This window comes from Rattus norvegicus, chromosome 5, assembly GCF_021556685.1.
Source record: "Rattus norvegicus strain SHRSP/BbbUtx chromosome 5, alternate assembly SHRSP_T2T, whole genome shotgun sequence".
In the NCBI taxonomy this organism is placed as follows: domain Eukaryota; kingdom Metazoa; phylum Chordata; class Mammalia; order Rodentia; family Muridae; genus Rattus; species Rattus norvegicus.
In genome coordinates, this window is record NC_141538.1 from 43,508,898 (window position 1) to 43,532,995 (window position 24,098).

The 24,098-nt window shown below is 42.1% G+C and overlaps 1 protein-coding gene across 6 annotated transcripts in view; it reads right to left on the minus strand.

Annotated features, from left to right (window-relative positions):
* Window positions 1-24,098, minus strand: part of Klhl32 (kelch-like family member 32) — a 249,043-nt gene that overhangs the window by 14,484 nt on the left and 210,461 nt on the right. For all 6 annotated transcript variants that reach the window (NM_001431162.1, NM_001431163.1, NM_001431161.1 and 3 more), the window contains 4 exon segments: window positions 188-282; window positions 2,413-2,605; window positions 5,760-5,818; window positions 19,309-20,035. In NM_001431162.1, coding sequence (NP_001418091.1) covers window positions 188-282; window positions 2,413-2,605; window positions 5,760-5,818; window positions 19,309-20,035 — 1,074 coding nt within the window.

A 24,098-nucleotide genomic window follows, 5' to 3' on the forward strand; every position in this document is an offset into this window, starting at 1 on the left:
ATTTTAAAAGGTCTCAATCATGTTATAGGCATCATATCTAAGATGTAGGATACAGGCTGAACTAGCTACACAAAGAAAGGGACCTTGAGCCTCTCTCTACACATAAATATCTCCTTCTGCAGCTGAATTGCAAAACATAACCTCGCTGAACCTTGCAGAAACTTCAAAAGGAACTTCAACCACTCACCTGGATACAAGCCAGAGGCTCATTTGTCCAAATTGAATATCCACCAACTAAATATATTCTCCCATTATGGACAGCAACTCCAGATTCATTCTGGCCTAAAGTAAAGAGAATTAAATATAAAGAAAAATTCTATTTCTTGCATGTTTTAATTAACCCTTTTGCCACCGAGGGATACAATTTCCCCCTGTGGCATATTTGTGTACTCCACGGGAATTTTGCAGCAATTAATCTCTGTCTCCAGAACTAAGATGAATTAGCCACTCCTGCTTAAAGAGGGAATCCATGTTTAGTAAGGACCCGGCCAAAATATATTACGTCTTACTAAATGTAGCACTACATATAGCAATACTAAGGTACATAGAACCAACAATTCCATATTATTTTGTAGGCCATTAATTTATGATGGTGAGAATAAGGGATATTCTGGATATATAAAGCATTCCTTGTGCTCCATATAAAATTTGTGCCCATAAATATACACAAGTGCTTACCTTTACAAAGTAACAACAGTAGCCCTGGGGCAATAAAACAGAGCCACCCCCCACATCTCAAAAGAAGACAGATGACAGAACAGATAGTCGCTGCCCTTCTCCCTTTACATAGTCAACAGTTTTAAGATGATATTAGAGTTCCCAAGCTGAGCCTAGTCTGCACTGTCCCTAAATACTGACACACCAAGATGATGAAAGAACTCGCCTCCCCATTGTCAAAAGAGAAGACAGAATAACTCACTACCACACATTCTTCCCGGGAGGCAACCGGGGAGTGAAGGTGTCTGTTTATTGATGAGCTGACACTGGATTGACTGGAGTAATAATTGGAGACAGAGTCACAGATCCCGGGATCTGGGATCCGAGATAGCACTCACTATACCCGAGAGTTCAGTACTTACAATAGGCCAAACATCATTTTGCAAGAAAGGAGGAGCTCAATAAAATGGCATCCGGACCCCTGGTTGTGTTCCCAATGTGGCCTCCCAGCAGCACCAGGGAGGGAAGGAATCCTCACTCCGCATATTAAATGTCTACCAGAACTACTCTAACCCACCATTTCTAGTTTGTGATTTTCCTCTGACTTAAAACAGCCAGGCCAGGGATCCTACCATTCGTGGATATTAGCTATAGGATCTGATAAGAGAGCTCCATCGAGACCGTCGGGGTAAGTACATTATTACCACACTCAGTCCATTCCAGTCTGTCATGTGTCGGGGACACATCTGTAATTGCTCTGCAGAAGCACATGGGTAGGGATGGGTGGTCAGAAACGCAGCTGCTATGCACAAAGCAGCTGTAAAGTTTAATTTCTAGACTATACAGAAGCAACGCACAGCGGCGAGAAAGGATGAAGACCGCCATTCTCCGGAAGTCTCAAGAGATTAAAAAAAAAAAAAGAACTAAGCAATGAGAAGTAGAACAAAAGTTACTTCCTGGCGCTGGGGATGCGGCTTAGTTGGCAGAGTGCTTGCCTGGCATGATCAATTCCCAGAACTATCTACAACTGGGCGTGGTGACGCACAACTGTGACCCTAGGAAAAAGCAGTGGGGAGAAGGAGGATCAGAAGGTCGTTCAAGCCGTTATGATGAATATGGCACCCTGACTTTTAAATATATATATATATATGTGTATATATATATAATGTTGTATATGTATAATATACAATTGGGATATAATATAAAATGGTGCCATTTTCCTCCTACAGGAATCAAACTTCTCGCACGAGTATCAATTGGTGGAAAGGGAGACCATATGCTTCTCTTGGTCGTGTGAGAACCTACACAGAAACAGGGTAGAAAGTAGATTCCCAGCCACCTGCACCAGCCCTGCCTTTAGCTACAAATCATGCATGCCTTCCAGGGTAAAGGAATCAATAATATTCAGGGCTGTCCATGAAACAAGTATGGGGATGTCTTGAATCTCTTCAAAAGTATTTTATGCTTTTGTTTTTATTTTTAGACATTTTCAAGAATGTTGCGTATTTTATCTGTATGTGAGTTTTATCTTCGAGTATACCTGTGTATTTACTACATGTGTTCCTGGTACTTACAGAGGACAGAAAGGGGCCTAAATAACCCCCGGGGACTGGAATTACAGACAGTTGTGGGAGGTTAACAGGGTAGTGGGTATCAAACTTGCACCCTGTACAAGACTAACTAGAACTCTCAATTGCTTAGCCATCTCTCCGGCCCCTGTTTTTGTTTTGAATTTGCTTAAGCAGAGATACTTGCCAGTTAACAAGTTGAAATTACAGCGTGTCCACTGATCAGTGTCAATGTTGTAAGAGTCTATATGACGTACAAGAATTCGGTCATTATTGTAATCTAGGTCATTGCCTCCAAGAACGTAAAGCTTCCTCTGGACAGCAGCCATGGAATGGTAGACCCTTCTCTGTAGCATAGGGCTGCGACTTATCCACTTATTCTGAAAAAAACAAAAAAAACAAAAAAACAAAAAAAGGTCACGTGCATTGGGTTAAAGAGACCTCACAAATACCAAAAGGGGGTGATGCCTTGCTAACAGTATCTAGTGTCAACCACATTTTATATTCATATAATATATGTGTTAAAATGTATGGGTTTTGTATGTAAAAACAAAACAAAAAATCCCTACATAATCCTAGCTCAGAGCTTAGGATTTGGTAAGCATTTTTGGTAGGTTTGCATTTTATAGGGCATTTTACATTTTATAATGTGATTATAAAATTTCATGGTGCTTAGCTCATGGAGAGTACGTAGGTCTCAGCACATGGTCAGTACAGTATAGAAGATAGTGTAATAATTAAAACCATCTAGATGGAGACGATTAAGCCATAATTCCTGTGCAATCATAAGCAATTTACTGACCACCCCCAACCCGTGCTCACCCCCTCAGCTATACAATTGGGATGCTAGAACTTACATGATAGCCAGTCATGACTTAGAAAATGCCTTGCGTGTCATAAATGTCCTGTGCCTGGCCTCTGTTTTAAAAATACAGGGATTAGGGCCAGGAGTGGTGGTGCATACCTTAAATTCTAGCACTCACGAGGCAGAGGCAAGCAGCTCTCTGTGAGTTCAAAGCCAATCTCATCTATGTACTGAATTTCAGGTTAGACAGGGCTATGTAGTGAGACCCTGTCTCAAAAGTGGGGTGGGGGCATATAAACATTGAATAACAAAGATCCCACAGAAATTAGGGTGAAGGTTACTTTCCTATTCTTTGAAAATTGGCCTGAGGTCACAGTTAACACTCGGCTCAGTAATAAATTTACCATTTCCTTTGTATCTGAATTCTCTCAGTCTTAGCACATTTACCATTATGCCATTTGCCAAATAGAGTAAAATCAGGTTAGACATATTTATTTACATTGGTAGAAGGCCAAGCTTTATATGACGATGCCAAAGAGTGGAGAAATCGTTAATATTTGACTCTAAATCATCCTTAATAAGAAAGTTCTGATCAGCTCCTTTTAACATAGGATTCCTATTTAAAATGCAATACAAGTTTTAAAAATGATAAGAAAGTCAACCTTGTCTTTAAATTTAAAGCCCAGCTAACTGGTGGACAGACACGTAAAGCAAGTGACAGATCAGTCAATGAACCTAACCACTCCCTTTGTCAGAAACACTCAACGTATAGGAAGAACCTCATTCCCTTTTTGCCAAGACAAAATTGGACTTGAACCAGGAAAATCACATGATGTTTTGTATGCATAGAATTTCACCAGTTCACAAAGCTGCAAAGAAAAAGGCAGACTGCAAGCACACACATGCTTGCATAAACACTGGCATATATAGTACAGGCGCTCATCGCTATAGGCAGATAGAGCATGACATTTATTCCCTGTGGGCACATGTGATGTGGCATTTATCCATTACAGGCACAAACACAATGGTGTTTATTCACTATGGGCATACACAGTGTGGCGTTTATTCACTATGGGCACACATAGTGTGGCGTTTATTCTCTATAGGCACATAGAGTGTGTTCCTTGTTCACTATAGGCATGCATACTGTGGCCTTGACTTGGTAGAGGCATACATTAGCTCATTTCTAATTTCTCAGGGTAAACTGCAGACAAAACGGAATTGTTAGTTTGAGAGGCTTATACTGCCTGGTTCCTTGGAACATAGAATATTCCTCAATCAAATATAGTCTTTAATAAATAGTCAGAGCTAGATTTCAACCATTTTTGCTAAGAAATAGCTTTAATGCATTGTGCTTGAGTGAATTTAAAAATTCCGACGATGCTTATCTTGGGTGCTCTCTATGCGATAACCTATTACAGTATTAGGAATCAGTGTTTGCATTAGCAGTCCAGTCCCCTGCCACAAGACTGTAGATGCCATCTGGTTTGCAAAGCCTGCCTACATCCCCTGATTATATCTTTAGCTTCCTTCACTGCAGTGCCTGCCAGGTGAGCCACCACCCGCTGCAAAGGCAAAGAAGCAGAGAGGCCTGGCGGGGTCACTCCTAATAAGCTAGCGTGTGAATACTAATCAGCGGTGGGGAAGCAGAGGTCACCCCAGCCTGCCTGTTGGCAGGTAGCGATGTGCTCTGTGGCAGATGGCAGGCATTATCGACTCTCCACAAAGGCCTAAAAGAGAAATAAGCATCAGGGCTGAATGATGGAGTTATTGAGATTCTGAGCAAGATGCAAGCAGATGTGATGTGTGCCGGTACCCACCGTAAACAATATGCCGGCAGAATTTTCTAAAAAGAGCATGTGTGTACAAACATGAAACGGAACTCATTTCACCAGTGTTAATGCTGGCTTCCTCCTTAACCATATGTGCACCGAACTCGGGCTTCTGCAATTAGTGATCCCTCATGAGACGGCTGACCCCTGGACATCCAATCTCGGCAATCTACAGCTTCTAATAATATCAGGAGACACACTTGTAAAAGGAGGAATGCCTTCCTCAGTCAAGTCATCGTTAAAAACCCAGCAGAAACACTGGGGACACCGTGCACATACTTGTGGTGCTGAGCCAGGTGTAGCCCGCCAAAGGCAACCTGTTGTTTCCAATCCTAATACTGCCCTAATGGACAGCAAACCTCCGGGTCACGCCATGTTGGAAGGCTGTCACATTCAAATCCAAGCCGAGGAAAAGGCAGCATTCGGCGGGCATGTCTGCATGGTTTGTAGCTATTTTGACAGAAGGAAAAGAAAAGGAAAACATTTCTTCTTCTAGGAGAAAAGGGGATAGAACAGACCCAGCTGTTCGAAGCACAGCATTCCCAGACTGCCACACACAAACCATTTGTGTTTGTCCTAGATGTAGAACACCATTGGCGATATCTGAGGTCAAATGACATTATTTGATTTGAGAATAACAAGGTCATAGTGATGTCTCCTGCCCCCAATGGCATCCCTTACGGAAGGGCATAGCTACAATCAAAATCCTCTCCACAGTATGCCTAGCTCTGTGGCATTCCTGAGAGCATGGAACCACAGGCTTCCCCCCAAAATGCTCTCTTTTCCCCAGGTAGCTGAGGGTGCACACGGTGGCGTTCTAATTAATAATTCCCGTGGAGATCTTTTTTTAAACGCATTTTAACCAAGGTAAGTAATGAATTCTTGTGAACGTCTTACCTGCTTAGGCTCGTACGCCATCAGTCTGTTCTGATACTGCGCTGTGTTGGTCACCCCACCTGTAACACAGTAGCACACTGTAGAGCTGTTCACGAATAAGAAACGCGGTCTTCCCAAATAAGTGGGAGCTACAATTAAAGGACACTTCGATAATGCTGAGTATCTGCTCTCAAAGTGAACCCATGCCACCATTAAGAAATGCAGTCTAGGAGCTGATTCCCCTTCCAGAGCATGTCAGGACCAGTCCGCTTGAGAGCGAGTAATGAGTAGGGTGCCAGAGGCCTCTAGTTCTAGCAAGATGCGCTGCATGGCCGGATAAAAGATAAAGGACTGGGGAAAACAGCACACACAGATGAAATTTCTCTCTATGCAATTTGCTCTAGGGACAGATTTATAGAGGCACTCCCTGTCCTTAGCTAAGTTCTAAGCTTAGCTAGAACTCCACGATCTGTGCATTAGCAAGGTGATAGTTTGCTATTTCCTTGGAAGAATACATACAGCAAAAGTCATTATCTATCAAAAGACAGAGTAAATGTTATGTAGGAGAGGATAACAATATCCATGGATTGCCACATTATAAAGTAGAAATAGAAATTATAGTTAACAATGCATTTTACTTACCTCGATTTGATGAAAATATCTTAATGTGAAATCCATAGAAAATTTTCTGAGGATTTCTTTTCATACAAGATCTTCAAAGTCCAGGGTATATTTGACACAGCACAGATAAGCCACATTCCAAGCATTTATACCGCAAGTAAAGCTGGAGAGTACCAGCTACCAAATGGGACAACATGCTCTACAGGTCTCCAGTGCAGTGACCTCAAATGTTGTTAAACATCCTCTTGTACAGGGCTAAACCTAAGAGACTTCAGATTTTCTATTTAATTGGAAGCCACAGAAGTCGATACTTTAAACTTATTTTTCCTATTTTTTCCCCCCGCATAAGTGGAAGACCATTCAAAATCTGAAGCTTTTTGAATTTGCAGACTTGATAACACAATAGATGACCTCACATCTGGCCTCAAAGTGAGGGGCCACAGTAAACACAGGGACACTCAAACCTTTTTTATAAAATTATCTTCAGACTCTGTGTGTAACTGTAAACGAATTTTGTGTTTAGAAATGGTTGCCCTCCCTGACATATAACTACCTGGAAATCTGAATATGTCCAAACACTTGGTGCCAAGCATTTGGGACAAAGAGTATTCCTCTTAGACATGCTTCTTTTCATATCTGTGCTGTACAATGAGCCCTGGACAATCAGGACATCTTCAATTCTTGTTGAACCTTTACTCTTAACAGTGAGAATGTGGGAACAGACACCCGTCTTTATAAATGCCACCCATAAGTAGCTGCAGATAGTATAAAATAATATTCTTAACAAGTATCAGAAAGACTTGATTCTTAAATTCAGATTCAAAACTTGATCGGGTGCAGAAGATGTTCCTATAAGGCATTCCTGCTAGTATTGAAGATATACAGCCATAAGACTGAGCGAGCATAAGGCTTAGCTTTCTCTTCTCTTAGCTTAGGCTCCTTTCTGATGCTAAGACCCTGACCTTGTGTTTTAAAATTCATTTACTTTAGATTAGGTGTAACTGCAAAGACTTTCTCTGTCTCTTTGAAATGTCAATTATTTTAAGACACTTGCCACTTTTAGGAAACAAGAATATCTTTCTTAAGGACCTAGATCTCTTTGAAATATAATCATCAAGGAGAAGGATGTCCTTTTCTCCGGTTTTTAGGAGAGGAAATGAGCCTAACTTTGATAGGCACCAACTAGCAAGTTCACAGGACCTAATAACAGGGGAACAGGTTGCAATTTGAGGAACGACCGAATGTGCTTGATGTGCCCACAGAGCAGCTTTCCTTCAAAGTTCTTCTTTTGCTCACTCTGGTGCTGAAGAAAACCTCATGTTTCTATAGGGCTGATTACAAACTCTATTCCCATCTCTGTCTTGACTGTCTTAGGCCACCCAGCAATTTGGTTTTCGCTCTGACAGTACAAAGGCTGAGTAGGTCTTCACCATCAACTCCAGCATCAAGAGGTAAGTGAGTCAGAATCCAGAAGTTGGATATGTCTGTCTTAATTAATTAATAAGCTGTCTTAGATTAATTAATACCAATAGTACTAGATACATAAAGAGAAGGGCACCTGTCCAGGCCAATCATTTTCCTAAACCCTGGTAAAGAGATAGGATCCTCCATGTAATTAACGGTTGCTAGTATTAACTACAGACTTCTCTTTTTAAAAGTAACTCTGTAGTTTTCAATCACCTTTTAAGTACATATTATTTATACAAAGCAAGACACCACTTTTACCATCAACGAAAGCTTCGTCTACAGAGAACAGAAAGGACAGAGATTCCCATTTTTTTTTTTCGGAGCTGGGGACCGAACCCAGGGCCTTGCCCTTGCTAGGCAAGCGCTCTACCACTGAGCTAAATCCCCAACCCCGAGATTCCCATTTTTAAAGATTGCATTCTCTGGGTTTATTGTCTCATTTCTAAAACAGAGTAAAAGGAAAAGAATCCCCATTTAAGAAATCTGAAGTTGAAATCCCAACACAGATGTAGATCAAAATGAGAGCTGTATTTCCTCTACCCTGATATTTGCTTCCTGTCTGATTCAAAACAGAACGCTGGAGAATTCTCTCTCGGCATAACCTCTTACGAATAAATGAATCTATCGAGACCACGCAGGCAATGCAGGTTAGGAAGAACGCCAGTGCTTGTGTTCCGGGGCACAGTCACCAGATTAATGTCCAGGTCACCTCTGATCATTTCTCCAAGTGAAAGCAAACAGGAGGCCAGGCTCCCAGTTCTTCCTGTGAAACTCCAAAAGCAGCTCTACTTGATTTTAGAAATAAGGTCTACTGTGGAAATCTACCCACTTTACGACAATACGCAACATATTTAGAGCACTCCGTACTAAGCATACAGTCGGCGAATTACAGTGTGGCTACCACACCCCCTCTGCTACATGGGGTACAACTGATCACCGCGCGCGCTCTTCGATATTTATTCGCTTCCACGGAGGCATCCATAATATGATTTTTATCAATCTGCACTCAATAATTAGATTCCTTAGCATGACGCGAAAATTTTCCCTCCTATGATATCGTTCAAAAATGAGGTATTGGATCATACTTGGGAATAAAAAATGAAGGTCCGGCATCATTACCTCCAGAAGGGCTTCCCCAAAGGCGCCTGCCAAGCCCGGGGCTGTAACTTTCCCCAAGTCGGGATTGCAAAGGGAAACTGGCGGGGGGGTGGGGGGGGGGTGGGGGGGGGTGGGGGTGGGGGGGCTCAATTGCTTTTCCCTTTGAAGTAATTTACAAACGAGCATGTAAACAAATCTATTTCTTCGCCTTATTTTTTCTTAAAAAAAAAATACATCTTTCAGGAAGCCTCCAAGTTTTCAGCCCGCATTTATTCCAAAGAGCTTCAGCATTACATTCCCTTCACACACCGCTCTTCACTTCAGATTAATCTGCTGAAATGAGATGCTAAGGATTTGCATACAGATTTGACTATACAAAAATAGATATGAAATTAATAACAGTCTCTATATGTTTTAATTTCTCCGACTCTGGAGTACCCTTGCCTGCAGCGGTATTCCCGGCTTTGAATGTCATCAGGCTGATTTGTCTGCTCTAGGTTATGATGCCACATGCTGCTGTCCTGTCCCCTGCAATCAAAGCGCTTGCAAAGATAGATTCCTTCCCGTCTCCTTTCCAGTCTAGTTTAGAGATTGGCAGTTTGATCTCCCTCCCCCACCCCAGGAGGGATAATCTGTATCTTAACAGCTTTCTATAGATACAGCCGTCATTAAATATGCCATCTCGTATCAGCCTCCATTTTTTAAGACCAAGTTTTCTCTAACTTTGAAGTGCCGCAGTCAAAGTTAAGACTTTTCAGCCAAAATTGAAAATGAGCAACCTTGTCTTTTACTTTTGAACTGCACCTTAAAGATACACTGCGGGCTCCCCAATGTCAAATAAGTCTTTTAAAAACTGCCAGGAGGAATGAAAAGTTACCACCATGCTACCATGAGTGAGAAACGCATTTCATCATCAAGACAAGAGGAAAGCATTTTTCTTAAGCTTCCCTGTACAGCTCGCCACAAAACTCGTGTCAAATGGATAAATGTATACCAGAGAGGATGGATGACAAGTGACTGCCAAACAGCCTTTGTCTCTGCTACCAAGATATGGTAAGCGCTCACACAGTACGCAGGGCAACAATGGCAGATACTGACCGCATCTCCAAAGCAGTGGGTTAGAAAAGCTGGGCTCGTGCTTCGGTCAGAATAGGTCCGAGTTTGGGTCCACCATGTAAGGGCCCAGTGATCAAACTTCCGCCTCTAGACATTGTCAGGTGCCCTTACCAACTGAGTCATCTGACAGGCCTTGCTATTTTTTTGTCGTTCCTACATTCCAGCTCCCCACCTCCCAGCTGTGAGTAGAGTCCTATGCTTTCACTCAAGAAGGACAGCCTGAGGTTTCCACCCCAGACAATGCAAGGGCACAACTGAGGCAGCAAACAAAGAGCTGAGCCTCTCTGTCCTCCAAAGGTGGAAAATTCTGCCTGCAAACTGAAGACTGAGGAGAACTAGCTTGAGGTTTCTGACTCTCTTACATGCTCACGACATCACCCTCAACTCCGGGGAAGAGTAACAAGAACAGGAGCGTGATTCTATCTTTGGGGAGTCATGTACCACAGCCAACCTCAGGATCCTCGTGAAATGAAGATTCTGATCTCCCTCAGAGGCTCAGATGACTAATACCCAGGGTCTACAAGCAGTCCAGAAGGGGACATTTGCTACAACTCTGTAGTCATTTTATCAAAATTTCTTCCATTTTCCAGCAAAAGACGTTGAACTACTAAGTGCATTTTGCTGGCTGAATTTGGTTTCATGTAGCATTCTTTGTTTTCTTTTGTACGGTTATGTATATGTATGCTAAGTGTATGTTTGTGTGTGAAGGTATTCTTGCATATGTGTGTGGAGACAGAGGACAGAGGACAACCTTGAAAGCCATTCCTCAGGTACAACCCACTGTTTTGTGTTTTTTTTTTTATTCTTTCTTCCTTTTCTTTCTTTCTTTCTTTCTTTCTTTCTTTCTTTCTTTCTTTTTTTTTTTTTTGATAGATTCTCTTAATGGCTTGGAGCACAAGTAGATGCGGGTCTGACAAGCTAGCAATGCCACGTAGCAACACCAGGATCTTCTTGCCTTCACTTCGCTTCCCAACACTGGGACTACAAAGTACCCGATCCAAGGCCTGGCTTGTTTTGACTTGGATTCTGAGACTGGAATTCTCTCAAGGATTTTACCCACTGAGCTATCTCTGCAGATTTTCTTTTTATAATAAGTAGAATAATTGGCCACTGTACTTGGCCTTTTTTCCTTCTTTAATGGTTTCAATTTCCTCTTACTTAAGCATATTCCAATTTCATACTCACACTTTAATTACCCCAAAAGTGGCAACATTAAGTATGAGCCCCTATTAATCATTTTTTATAGAATTAAGCTCCCTATTATCCTCTGAGACAAGTGGCACAATGAGAACAGATACAATATGTTCACATATATACTTTTATTTTGAGACAAGGCTTTATTCTCCAGCCCAGGCTAGCCTAGAGCATACTACATAGCTGAGATTGGCCTTGAACTCACAGCAGTCCTTCAGGATCATCCTCCTTTGTGGTGCAAGAGTTGGGATTATAGGCAGGAGACACCATACTCAGCCAAAACAATATATTTTACTGTCTATTTTTATAAGCGATAAATGGTCCATATTTTATGACACTTATAAGGCTGTATAGACAGTTATAATCAGGAATCTTTATACTAAATTAGCATGTTGAATGTTTAACAATGTATTAAATTAAAACTAGTATCCCTATGGTTTCTGTCACACTTAAGAGGCTCACACAAATGGATGTGCAATTAATAAGCGAAAACCTGTAAAAAGGAGTCTCAAACTTATAAAGTATCTATAAAAGATTGCTGCTGTTGAACATGCAAATGGTGTTTATGTCATCTAGAGTGAACAAGCGCAGATTTACAACCCAGAAAGAGGTAAAGTGTGTACCATATGTTGTTCTAAATAAGTGAAATCTACCAAAGTGCTTTGTCAACTGGGGGAACCTGCTGTTTAAAATCTCATCAAATATCCACTGTAACTCCCAGCGCTCACTCGGTTGGGAGTCAGAACCCGGCCTCCAAAACCTCTGCTCATTGTCAGGAGAGCTTCATTCTCAAGTCCCAGTCTCCCTGCAGCAATCTCCGGAGGTTCGGCTGGCTTCTTACTGGATCTTTAATTGCCCTCTCCCCATCAACCAGATTCTTCAGCCACTTGCTACGATGTAGTTCTAAGGATCCTACATCTCTCTTGTTCATAGATAGAGTGGTCCCTCTCAGCTTAAAAAAAAAATGCTGGGATCTCTAGAGTCCTTTACCGGTTGCTGGGACCAGAGAGTTACCATGCTGGCAGAGAGACAGCTGGGAGAGGACCGCTAGGCCAGAGAGAGCTGGGGGGGTGGGCAAGGGGGGGGAGGTGTGGGGGGTGGTAGAGTGGCGTGCTGCTGCGGAGATGAATGTACCCGCTAATGCCATATGGCCCTACGGTGCCAGCACAGGCGTGGGATAAAAGATTTCATTTTTATTAATTACCACAACATCCTCTGTGGTAGAGACACAAGAGCTTGTCAAATCGAAAGCTATTCCTTCTAGGAGAAAAAGTCTGGGTTTTCAACTTAAGAGGATAATTTTAGGCAGTGGATATTAAAAACAGTTAGACTGCTGTAGTAAAAATGAACATCAACAAGTCTCTTATCCAGGCCACATACTGTACTTTACCGTGTAGTTCTGTGTATTGCTAAACTACTTTTTACATTTTCACTTCAGGATGGTGTTTATGTTCCCTAAACTGAATGTCAGGACCACAAAAAGAAGAACTATCTGTCTTAATTCTGTGCTCTGGAAAGAGGGGACACTTGAACATGTAAAGATAATCAAGTATTGTTCATTCTCCATGAACAACAACAAAATACCAGGGCACCATCTGTGTATTGTTTAGCAATGTTTAGCTCTGTCATGGATACATTCTATTTACGACACGTTCTGTTTCTTGGACCTTAGCTAAAAGTGATAAAAACAAACAAACAAACAAACTAAAAACTGTTGGCTGTATGGTTTAGTAGAAAAGTCTTATTTTTTAAACTTAATTTCTTAAATTTAAGAAATAGAATTCAAATTCTATCAAATATTAGCCCTTTGACCTGGGAGCTAACGGACCTCTTTGTGCTTCATTTCTTGGGCAGCAATAGAAGATAAACGGAATGGTCTTCAGGGCCCAGCTGAGTGACTTGAGGAATTAAAGCTTTCACTGGTTTTCAGGGCGTAGAAGATCTGAGTGTTTTCCTCCCTCCAAACACTAGGTTCTCTTACGCGCATTGGGGAGAACTCATTTCTGTTTGGCTTCTACCTCAGTTCAGTGTCAAAGTTCATTTTAATTTGTTTCAGATGGTGGGGACTTTAGGTGGGGTGAGATAAGGTGTAAGGTGGGGACTTGAGTAGAAGCAAAAGAGAAATGCCTGCTAGACTCTAAGACAACACAGAATTCATCTGTAGTGGCTGCTCAGTTCCCTGGAAACGGAAGTTGACATTGAAATTATAAAACTCCAGCCTGTGTGGCTCCCTTGTGAGAAACACCTCTAGGATAATAATCCCTGCCCCTGACTAGACTAGCCGTCCTGATGGCTGTTAAACACCTTCCTGTAGGGGCCTCTGGGCTATTTCTAAGGCGGAAACCTTTTATTATCTATTAATCCAAAGGTATGCCTTTTCCAGTTTTCTGTCACACTACGAAAAGATGACAAAAAAGTTCTCAAACTGGGTATAGGTTCTGAAAACTTCTTCTTAAAAAAACCTATCAGTTCCCTGTTCTCTCAGAGGGTATTCCTATGGCCCTGTCCTCACCACCTAATCTTGGATAAGATATAATCTTAGCAGAAACTCATCAAGATCTCACCTGAATCTGCCAACAAGGGAACCCCTGGTTTGTGCTCCAACTGGGCCCTGGGCCCATAGGTATCATCTCCCTCCCAACCAGACCCACACCCACATCTCCCTTCTTTGGGCACAGTGTTTGGGATTCTTTTTTCACTGTCCTAGTCTCTCCTACCTGTTCTACGATCTATAGTCAGTACCCAGGATTAATTCTCATTCCTGGTACTCTGGAATTGCTCTCGGTTTGCTACCCAGATAGAAGTCTCTATTTCCGACACCTCTCCTTCCAAGTGTCCTTAATGCACTTCCACTCTTTTTAAAAAGAAAAGTCCCTCCATTGATCTGGATTTTCTTCTCTAACTACACTCTCTTTTCTCTGCTAAATTTCTCTTTGCCTTTTTCTTATCCTTTTAATCTCCTTTTTCCTTCTTAAAGTCAAAAGCAATTTATAATAAAAGAAAAAAAAGGTTGCTGCCACAAGGACTGAATTATGTATGCCCCAGAAACTGCACAATCTCTTCCCATAGGTAGGAGTATAGGGGAAGGCAGACAATAACTGGGACATTACCTGATGAGCTCTGACTCAGGGATGAAATTTCAATGATACAGTGTCTGTGGGAATCACAGGTGAGCAGCCGCTGTAGCTTGTACTGGGAGTTCTAGATCCTCACTTTCTCCTTACACATTAACTATAGCTCTCTGCTTCTCTCCATATTCCATTTATCAGAAATCCCTATCGCTGAAGGGTTTGAAATTGGAAAATGTGGTACTTGTGTAGTACCAGACAAGTCTCACACGCTGTGGACTCCTGCTTGTGCCCTGAGCACTGCAAACTCCTCCCACCCTGTGTACCTCAAACTTTCAGACTTCTTCCAGAGGGTCAGCCCAGCATCCTCCTTGGTATGGTTGCCTAGATGATACCCTTGGTCCCTTCCCAGACCATGTCTTGCTTATCTGTCCATCTGTCTGTCACAGTAGTCATTGTTCCCTCTGCAGTTACCATGAAAAACAGAAGACAATGTTCTCTGTCTAGGTTAGAGGGAGGGGTCTTAAGGAATGGAGGCAGGTTAAGGCAGTAAAGCAGCGAAGGAAAGAGAACATATTCATTCTGTGTTCTATGGAACTGAAGTAAGTCTTTACAATCCACATTCTTATTAATCCACACCACTGCCAGGAACAGAAGGCTACACTGAAGAGAATGCTGAGAACTGTCATGTGCCTGGAGACCTGAGAAGATACCCCATCAAGTCTTCCTGGTAACTGCCCTACAGTCTCAGCTAGCCGGAAACTGTTAGTTCTTTCTGTGCCGGGTTTTTGCAGCTGCAGATTCAACGCGGCTCCAAAAAATAATGATAACAAACAAACAAAACCCATACAGATTTCTGTGCCATCGTTGTCTTTAGAATATGCAACATCTACACTGCAGTATGCAGAACAATTTGCACAGGCACTATGAAAATACTATGCCCTTTTAAATAAGGAACTTGAGCATCTGAGGGGTGTCAACCTCCATTTATTCTTTTACCTTTTGAGGTTATGATGTAATTAAATCATAGCTCCCTTCCCATTCCTCCTGCAACCCTTACATCTCCCATTGGAGGCCTTTTCTAGCGGCTGTGTGTAACAGCGTGCATGCGTGTGTTTGAGCCAATCTCCTGTGGTTATTGAAGGACAACTACACAGAAAAGCAGAAAGCTAGGTGTGTCCAACGCTATGCTTCCTAAAGGACAAGGGCACTACTGAAGTGATTATATGACAATATTCAAGTGGAAAGTCAGGGTGGCGAAGTAAATGACAGACAGCAGCTAGAGGAGGTGGCCTCAGTTGGGCCCAGGATGACACTTTGCACGTCACCTTGAACATATTGCTGTTCATATTGCTTCTGTACCCTGGAAGACCCCTAGCGCCACACATCACACCGAGACTGCCTACTATACCCAACTGTGCTGCTCCGGTGTGAGAGCAGAAGAGGACTTCAAACGCTGGGACCCAGCTCAGCATCTCATGACTGATAATTAGCGGGGTAAGTTTCACACTTGTGAATAACTGCACTCTATCGCCTTAAGGTTTCCACCACAACCATGCCTGCTCTTAGTTCCCAATATTTTAAATGCAAACATAATAATATCTGTGCAGATAGAGGAAAACCAAAGCCATGATATTTTAACAGCATTACTTAAAAATTACCCTGTCTTAAGTTTTGGAGAATAGTAGAAAACTCAAAAGTTCTTTCAGTAAATTGAGTAAGTTAAAGTGATTTAAAATGGGGCAACACATGCTTTAGTTAAACCCAACTAAGAAGAAAATAAGCATAGTTGTTAGGAAATTAAAGAAGGGTTCTTTCACTCATGACTTATCTAAGATATAAAAACCTTTGATTGTCAGCTTCTAGAGGGCAGGAGGTGTGTTTACTGAATTAATCCTATTCATCTATGGCACAGCACCACCGTATGGAGGGATTTACTGAGGAAAAACATCAAGGAGCTGTGATGCGATGCTTTTGAGTAACTACTGCACCATTTGTCTTGCTTTCTAGTTTTCAGCACCAATTTCATGGTTAGCATCTCACTATTTTGCTGCCGTCTGAGAGAAACAAACAGGTAAGTTCTGCAGGATGGGCTCAGATAAAATTTCCTTCATATAAACACACACAAGAATCTCTTTAGTGGTTCACATGCTATCCTGTATGACAGACAGCACGTATTCTTAAAACACAGCTGCAGGATAGTTAACGCTTACTTTACTTCAGAAATGTGGATTTCAAACCGAAATGTGGTTGAGCACTTGTTGAACTGCGTCACTGTGTCAAATGCTACACAATCCTTTGAAATCTGCCTGCCTCTAATACCTTAAATGAAATGCTAATGGGCATATCTATCCAACATAGCTTTCTGAATTCACTGGTTCTCATACTGATAAGTTGTGAAGTTTTCAAAATGCTTTGACCCCCAAGTGGACAGAACAGGAGTGGGCACAGATCCGGAACGAGCACACTACAAATACCAAGTCTCTGAGGACGTATTCATTCTGTGTTCTATGGAACAGAACTAACTTTACAATCCACCTTCTCATTCATCCACCCCACCCCTACCTCAGACAAAGCTTGCAGAGTACCAGGAGGACGCCAGTGACTCAACCCGCCATCAACTGGAAATACTTGATTATTTGGTCAATGTTAGGAACTAGCTTCATGCACTTTCCTCTGTTCCAATATGTCAAGCTAACCTTTCCAAATCAGAGACAGGAAGATGAAATCTTGTTTCCCTATAAAGGGGCCCATGAGTAAATACAGCCAAGCCTTCTCCACTCATGGTTATGTTCGCAATTGATTTATTATAAACTAGGCCTGAGGAAAGAAGCAGACGACCACAGGTATTAGAAATGTCACTGGTGATTTCCTCTTCTTTCCAATTAAAGGTCTCATACGCTACACCGGGAAAGTGAGCTCCTCATCTCAAGTGCACAGTAGGGAGAAGCAAGCCTGAGAAAATTCTGATTGTTTTCATTAAACATGGTTAACACAGACAGCATTCGTTAGTTCGAGGAACAAAGAAAACGCATTCCCTTTCACAGTAGGAGGGAAGCAGAGAGAGGAGGCAAGAAGATGTATAGGAAGTTGATAGATGCAAGAAATCAGAGAGAGAAAACACAGACCCTTACAGAAAGGGAAGATATTTGAGCCCAAGATGGTAGGTCTGGCCAGGTTCGTGAGCGTCTGCTCCCTTAAGCATCACTGAAAGGGGTGGAGAGTAGTCCCAACTTTATAAGTATGTAAGGGAAAGTCAAGAATATGAGGGAAGACCGTGAGGACAGGGGATTATATGGGGATATAACATGAATAAATAAATGAATTAATGAAAATGTTATATTTTGCGGTGCCAAACAAGGCACACTTATTAAAATATTTATGTGGAATTCATGCAAAATTTAGAAAGCACACTGCAAATTTTAAGAGTATACAGCATTAGTAACCAAATGAGTCAAAGGAAGAAATGTAAAATTGTGAGAAAATAAAAACTGAACTGACTTCATAAACTCATCACTGCTCTGTGTTCAGGAAAATCCAGACCTGCTCCTGTGATTAGCAAAGTCTTAGTCACGGCCATTTTGGAAATTTCTTCAGCAAAACCAAACACAGTCCAGGTGACTCTTTTAGCAGCTAAAATACATATTTAAAGGAAAGGAAAGAAGCTCATAATAAATTAGAATTTTATTTAAATATTTCTACACATATGCTGATTTCTAATGTTTTTATTTAGTACATAGGACCAGTAAATAGTGGATTTATCCTCATCATATACTCTAGTCTTTACTTCATTCATTAATTCATTAACTACTTAAATTCTAATATAAGATAGGTTACATCAGAAGCTGAGGCTCTGACTGTCTCCTGGGTTATTGAAGAGAGTAGAAGGGAATGAACAGAGCCGAAACTAATTTAATCTAGGGATAATTTTGTCAAAATTGACATTTTAAAAACCGGAATGGCAGCTGGGGAAATCCAAGAAACCTTCACTTCCTAATGCTGCTGTTTTTCGTCTAAGTCTGTGCATCGGGGTTTCCCGCCAGTATCTAACCTAGGGATCTTTCTGTTAATCTGTGTGTCCTTGGTGATACAGAAACTTAGCTTCTATTTGGGTTATAAAATGGAAATCCTCCAGCTGAGAGATGAGGCAGCTTCTCCCCCTGAGAACAGAAAACACAGGTTGATGTTGTGAGACGGATGACGCCGGCCTCATAGACTTCTGTGCAACAACAGGGCAGCCAGCAGGAGCTAAAGAAAGTCAGAGTGGAAAAAGGTACCCAGCTACTGCCTGAAGCTATGTTACACTATACCCTGCTCATTGGCTTGTTTCCATAGTTTTCCCATAAGCAAAAGGTGTTTACTTGTTTGTTTAAACATAAGTCAAAAGAGTAAAGGTAAACAGACTTTAAACTTCCTGCAGATGGTCAGTGAGAACGGGAGAGTACGCAGGAATGGATGGCACCAGTAACTACCACTCACACGGATAACACAAAAGCTTTTTGTCAGCAACTTAATCCCTTCCTCCGATAGACAGCATAGCTAATCCCTGGAAGAAAGTCTCTTGTTATATTCAGCCAAATGGATTTACAAGGATTTTATTCCTCCTGCCTCCGAAGAAATGGCTCCTAGCTGGGCAGCCAAGAGTGAAAGGAGAAGCAAAGGGCTTGAGTAAAACAGTAGCCGTGGATTTCACACCACAGGTCATCAAGCTCTGACAACGGCAGCACTAGAAGGCTCGGCCGGAAAACAGGTGTGATGGCCCAGTAATTTTCATCCTGAATTTTGACAACAGTCACCACTCAGAAACACCACAGAAAGGTCAATTATTCCCAACGCCACGGTTCTCTACGGAGTAGGTGCTCAGCAAATGATACTTAACTAGCTAAAATGGCATCCTTGGCTCAACTGGTCAATTACTTAGGGCCACTCTCCAGAAGATGACTTTGAAATTTTAAGCCACAGCAAAAGTGCTTTTCCATAAACCCAACATAGGAGGCGCGTTCTACCTGATATCCAAAGAAGACCATCAGCCACATATCCAGCGTGACATGACAGGGATCTGTCAAAGGACTGCACAAACGTCCACTTGTTCTTCTTGGGGCAGTATCGCTCAACTGTAGGTAGAACTTGGCGCAGTTCATTTCTGCCCCCTACTGCATAGAGGTATTCATCCATGGCACCCAGCACAAAATGTTCCCGGCAGTTTTTCATGGGTGCTATCTCTGCCCAGGAATTACTGCGGGGGTCATAGCGACAGGCAGTCCTCACGGCACATGTCCGGCCACTGGCATGCTCCACTTCTCCTCCTGCTACAAACAGGAAGTCCCCCATGACTGCCACACAGTGATGGCTCCTTCCCACCGGCATGGGAGCCAGCTCACTCCAGTTGGCAATGGCGGCGATGAGAGCATTCTCCTGGTCCACGGGATTGAAGTACCGAAGTTCCTTGACTTTGCAGACCTCACGCTTTTTCCCACCAATAATATAGAGAGTATCTGACTGGAATCGCGGTTTTGTCCTGCGGGTCTGCCACACAGGCTGTGCATAGATGCTTTGGTGGTATTCCAGGGCCTCGTTGACAAGGGCAGTTGCCGTCTCGCTTGCCTGGACCAGGGGGTGGGATAGGGCAACTGTGTGGAGTGTATCCACGTCCATTAGGCCGAAGCGGATGTACTGCAGGAGCTCGTCCATGTGCTGGTAATGGCAGTTGTGTTCCAGCCACCTCACAGCTAGCTGAAACGGAAGGAAGTGAGGTGAGAACAGCAATCACACATGAGAAGCCACAGTTACTCTTTCAGACAGCAACATTTCTCCTGTATCGCGGAACACTTGAATATTTTAGTGCCCAGTTTTTTCGCTGTACCATTAGCGACACAAAGGACCTCAAGGCACTGCTTGAGTGAGGAAGAAGCCTGCTAATCAGTACCCTCAGAACTTATGACATCCTTTCAGATGAGTAATAATTGCTTTTCAAAGAACCAAAATATTATGAAACAGCCCGTCCCCTTCCATCTCCTGCACTGGAGCCCTGTCACCTGACCACCGGGGAAAGCCCATGGTGGGTAGCGCCTTCATAGCTCAACTAAGTATGTCAACCACGAACAAAGGTGCTCTGTCGATATGAATAATGTGAGAAAACATATGACCACCTGAGAACACAGGGTGTTCTTGAGAGACAATCAATATGCCACTAGCAGAATGTTTAGAGAAAAAGAAAAGGCCTCCTTCCATGTGTTTGGTAGGTACAGCAAACAGGAGGACACAAGAATAGATAAAGAAAGTAACAATGAAACGCACGTGACTTCCCCCTTCCTACTACCTTTGACCTTGAATGCAGTTGTTATTGGCAACATAAAATACTGGCTAAGAACCATATCCACAAACAGTAGATGGAATAATGTATTTTGTATTGTGGAGACAACAGAAGAATGCAATGTTAACGTCACAATTGATGTGACTTGATCTTTGGGTTTGTTAAACCATCCTACGCACTGGCATAAACTACTATATGGAGTACATCAGCTGACATGTCTGGTAGTAATAATTCCTACGAGTATCCACATGAGACGGAGTCTCCTAGAAAGTACTAAAGTGGAACTAAAGAAGTTGGCAGGAGAAAATAATGAATTTGAATACTAGATGCAACTGCTTATTGCTTTTCGTCTCGTGGAACTGTGGTCCGGGTTCTCCCTGTTTAGATGTTGCTTAATCTCTAGAAAGACAAAGGGAGAGAGGTATGTCACCCTCAGACTACTACTGCCTGATGAAATACAATGGGTTTGAACTGGTATAAAGAATCATTACTCAGTTCTCCAAGGCACTAGATAATTCCAGATGTCCAAGGTTTCTGCTTATACCTGGAAAAAAATAAGTGAGGAAGAGAGACTACTTCTGTTATGCAGTGAGCGCCTCTCTTCACTAACTACTGCATAATTAAATGAACTGGGAAAAAGAACCCCACCAGGCACCAATAAGTGACACTCTGTAGACGACTTCATAGAAGAGGGCACTTTTATTTAGCTAAGACATCAGCCCAGTGAAGAAATCACATCTTTGTATGACAACATCAGCAGTACCTGAAACACAGTACTCTACCCAGCATGGAGAGCATTCTCACACAGGGCATCCTATTCCCTTTCCACCTCGGTTTTAGAAGATTTGAGAGACGGAGCCTCCAAATACTCCAACATGGTAATAACTCAATAAATGGTTTTGTGTTAGAAGCTTTTTCTACAGTTCTCAGAAATAAAAGTTACCCCACTAAAGGCTGCTTCTTAGGCACCGTGTTGAGTTTCCTGACGCCCGGCCTTTGCTATTGCTCCCCATGTGAGCAGCTGCACTTGATGGGAGTCTGCCCGGAACAAGTTTTCAGCATCCCGTCAGTTCTGTATGGGCTGGACTCCAAGGAAATGATACAGGGCAAACACTTCAAAGTCGCTTTCCTAGCCTGGCACTGCCCATGTAGTTCGTTCTTTCTGTCTCCATAAGTTAGTTTTCCTAAGTAGTAATCAGTTTTCCATATCATCTGCAAACACACAGTTTATCGTTCTCTTTCTAACATGTGGTGTCACTATTGGCATGAAAGGTACAAAAGTCTCAGCTAGGCTTTGCTTTTAGGAACTAGTAACCAGTAGCTTTCCCTTCCCATGTCACGTTACATTTCTTCTGAACCTATCCATGCATAGTTTTACCCAATACTACACGTACACTATTACAGTACTATACACAGTACTTGACTATACAGTACTCTGTGCACTGACATTAGCTTGGTTTTCAGACTATTTCTACTTCGCAAAATCATTTTTACAATCTACTGACATTTTCAAAACATACAAGTCTGCAGTAGATAAGTTTATCTACATCAAAAGGAAATGTAATAACTATTCCACTGCCAACTTCAAATCTCCCTTGCATATGGGTTACCCAGTTTCCTGGTTCAAGTGCAGATTCCCTCTTACTATATAGAGTGATGGGATCTGGCATCTACCTTTGTAACAACCCCTACATGCTGCTCAGGCCACTGCCACTGTCCCCGTAATGTCCTTTTCACTGTCATAAAATGCCCATCAGAAGCAACTTAAGGGAAGAAAGATTTGCTTTGGCTCACAGTCTCAGAAGATTGTTGTCCACAGAGACTAGGAAAGTTCAGCATGGAAACAGTATCCTCTCTGGTGACAGGAACATGAGGCTGTTAGGCATAAGGTCATTGCCAGTCAGAAAGCTGAGATTGATACCAGAAGCTGTAAATTCTACAATCTTCAAAGATCCACTGCCTCTGTCAGCAGAGCTACCTCTCAAGAGTCCGCAGCCTCCTAAATCAGTGTCACCAGCTGGTGACAGTGTTCAGAGATGAGTCTGCAGAGGATACTTCATATTCAAACCAGAACCGTGACTCTAATCAAAACTGCAAAGGAGAAAGCCCCACCGGAACCAGTGATAGCTCACGGTTAGCCAAATAATGAAAGACCTGGGAAAGACAAATGAAAGCAGAAGTTCTCAACCTGTGGGTCACAACCCCTTTGGGGTCGCATGACAGATATCCTGCATAGTATATATTTACATTACAATTCATAACTAGTAAAATTGCCATTATAGAGTAGCAATGAAATAATTCATGGGTCACCATAACATGAGGAACTGTATCCCTTTAGAGTTGCCGCATTAGGAAGGTTGAGAAGCACTGACTGAAAGCCATAGGCCAAGACAGAACTACCTGTATGCTGTGAGCTGCAGGAGAATACCGCTCCCTCGGTGGTGGAGGTATTTTAACCCTTGCTTAGGGAGGTGAGAGACCATCGTAAGCAGGCTCACACCTGAACCACAACAGTGGTTAAGAGCCCACCTAGCTGTGTCGTATGTTATACAGGTTATTTGTGGCAAAGGTTATCTTGGAAACTGAAGGCTTTACAGATAACACAGCAGTCATACCCCATAGGATGCTGGATCACTACTCTTAGTCCTTCTTTCCTGACAACATCTTTCTTCATCACTATAAATCAGTATTTGAGAGTGAAGAGTCTGCCTGTCTGTCTATTGATCTATCTATGTATCATGTATCTATGTATCTATCTATGTATCTATCTATGTATCTATGTATCTATCTATCCATCTATCTATATATCTACCTATGTATCTGTGTATCTATCTATGTATCTATGTATCTATCTATGTATCTATCTATCTATGTATCTACCTATGTATCTGTCTGTCTATCTATCTATCTATCTATCTATCTATCTATCTATCTATCTATCTATCATCTATCTATCTATGTATCTATCTATGTATCTATCTATGTATCTATCTATGTATATATGTATGTATGTATGTAACCATGTATCTATGTATCTATCTATCATCTATCTATCTATGTATCTATCTATGGATCTACCTATGTATCTTGATACACACACACACACACACACACACACACACACACCACCACCACCACCACCACCACCAACAACAACAACAACAACAACAACAACAACACCATTGTATCTCCCATCTTTTTGTTTAAAAAAAGCCAGCATATAAAAAGGAAATTACAGATTTACTACAAAGAGTATTTAGAAACTGATGTGTAGGCAAGGTTTTGCCAAAACTTTCTGGTATTGTGCATTCATCATGTCCAGGAACAACAGGGGATTCTCCTATCTGCCTTCTGCCTACTTCAGTTCAAACAACTCCATAGGGAATTGTCCCTTCCTAAATCACTAGAAGCTTAGTCCAGCCTCAGTTAGTCAGCCTTGGCCTCGGACCTTTGATAAGGACAGTGCCTGGTTTATGCTGCTGT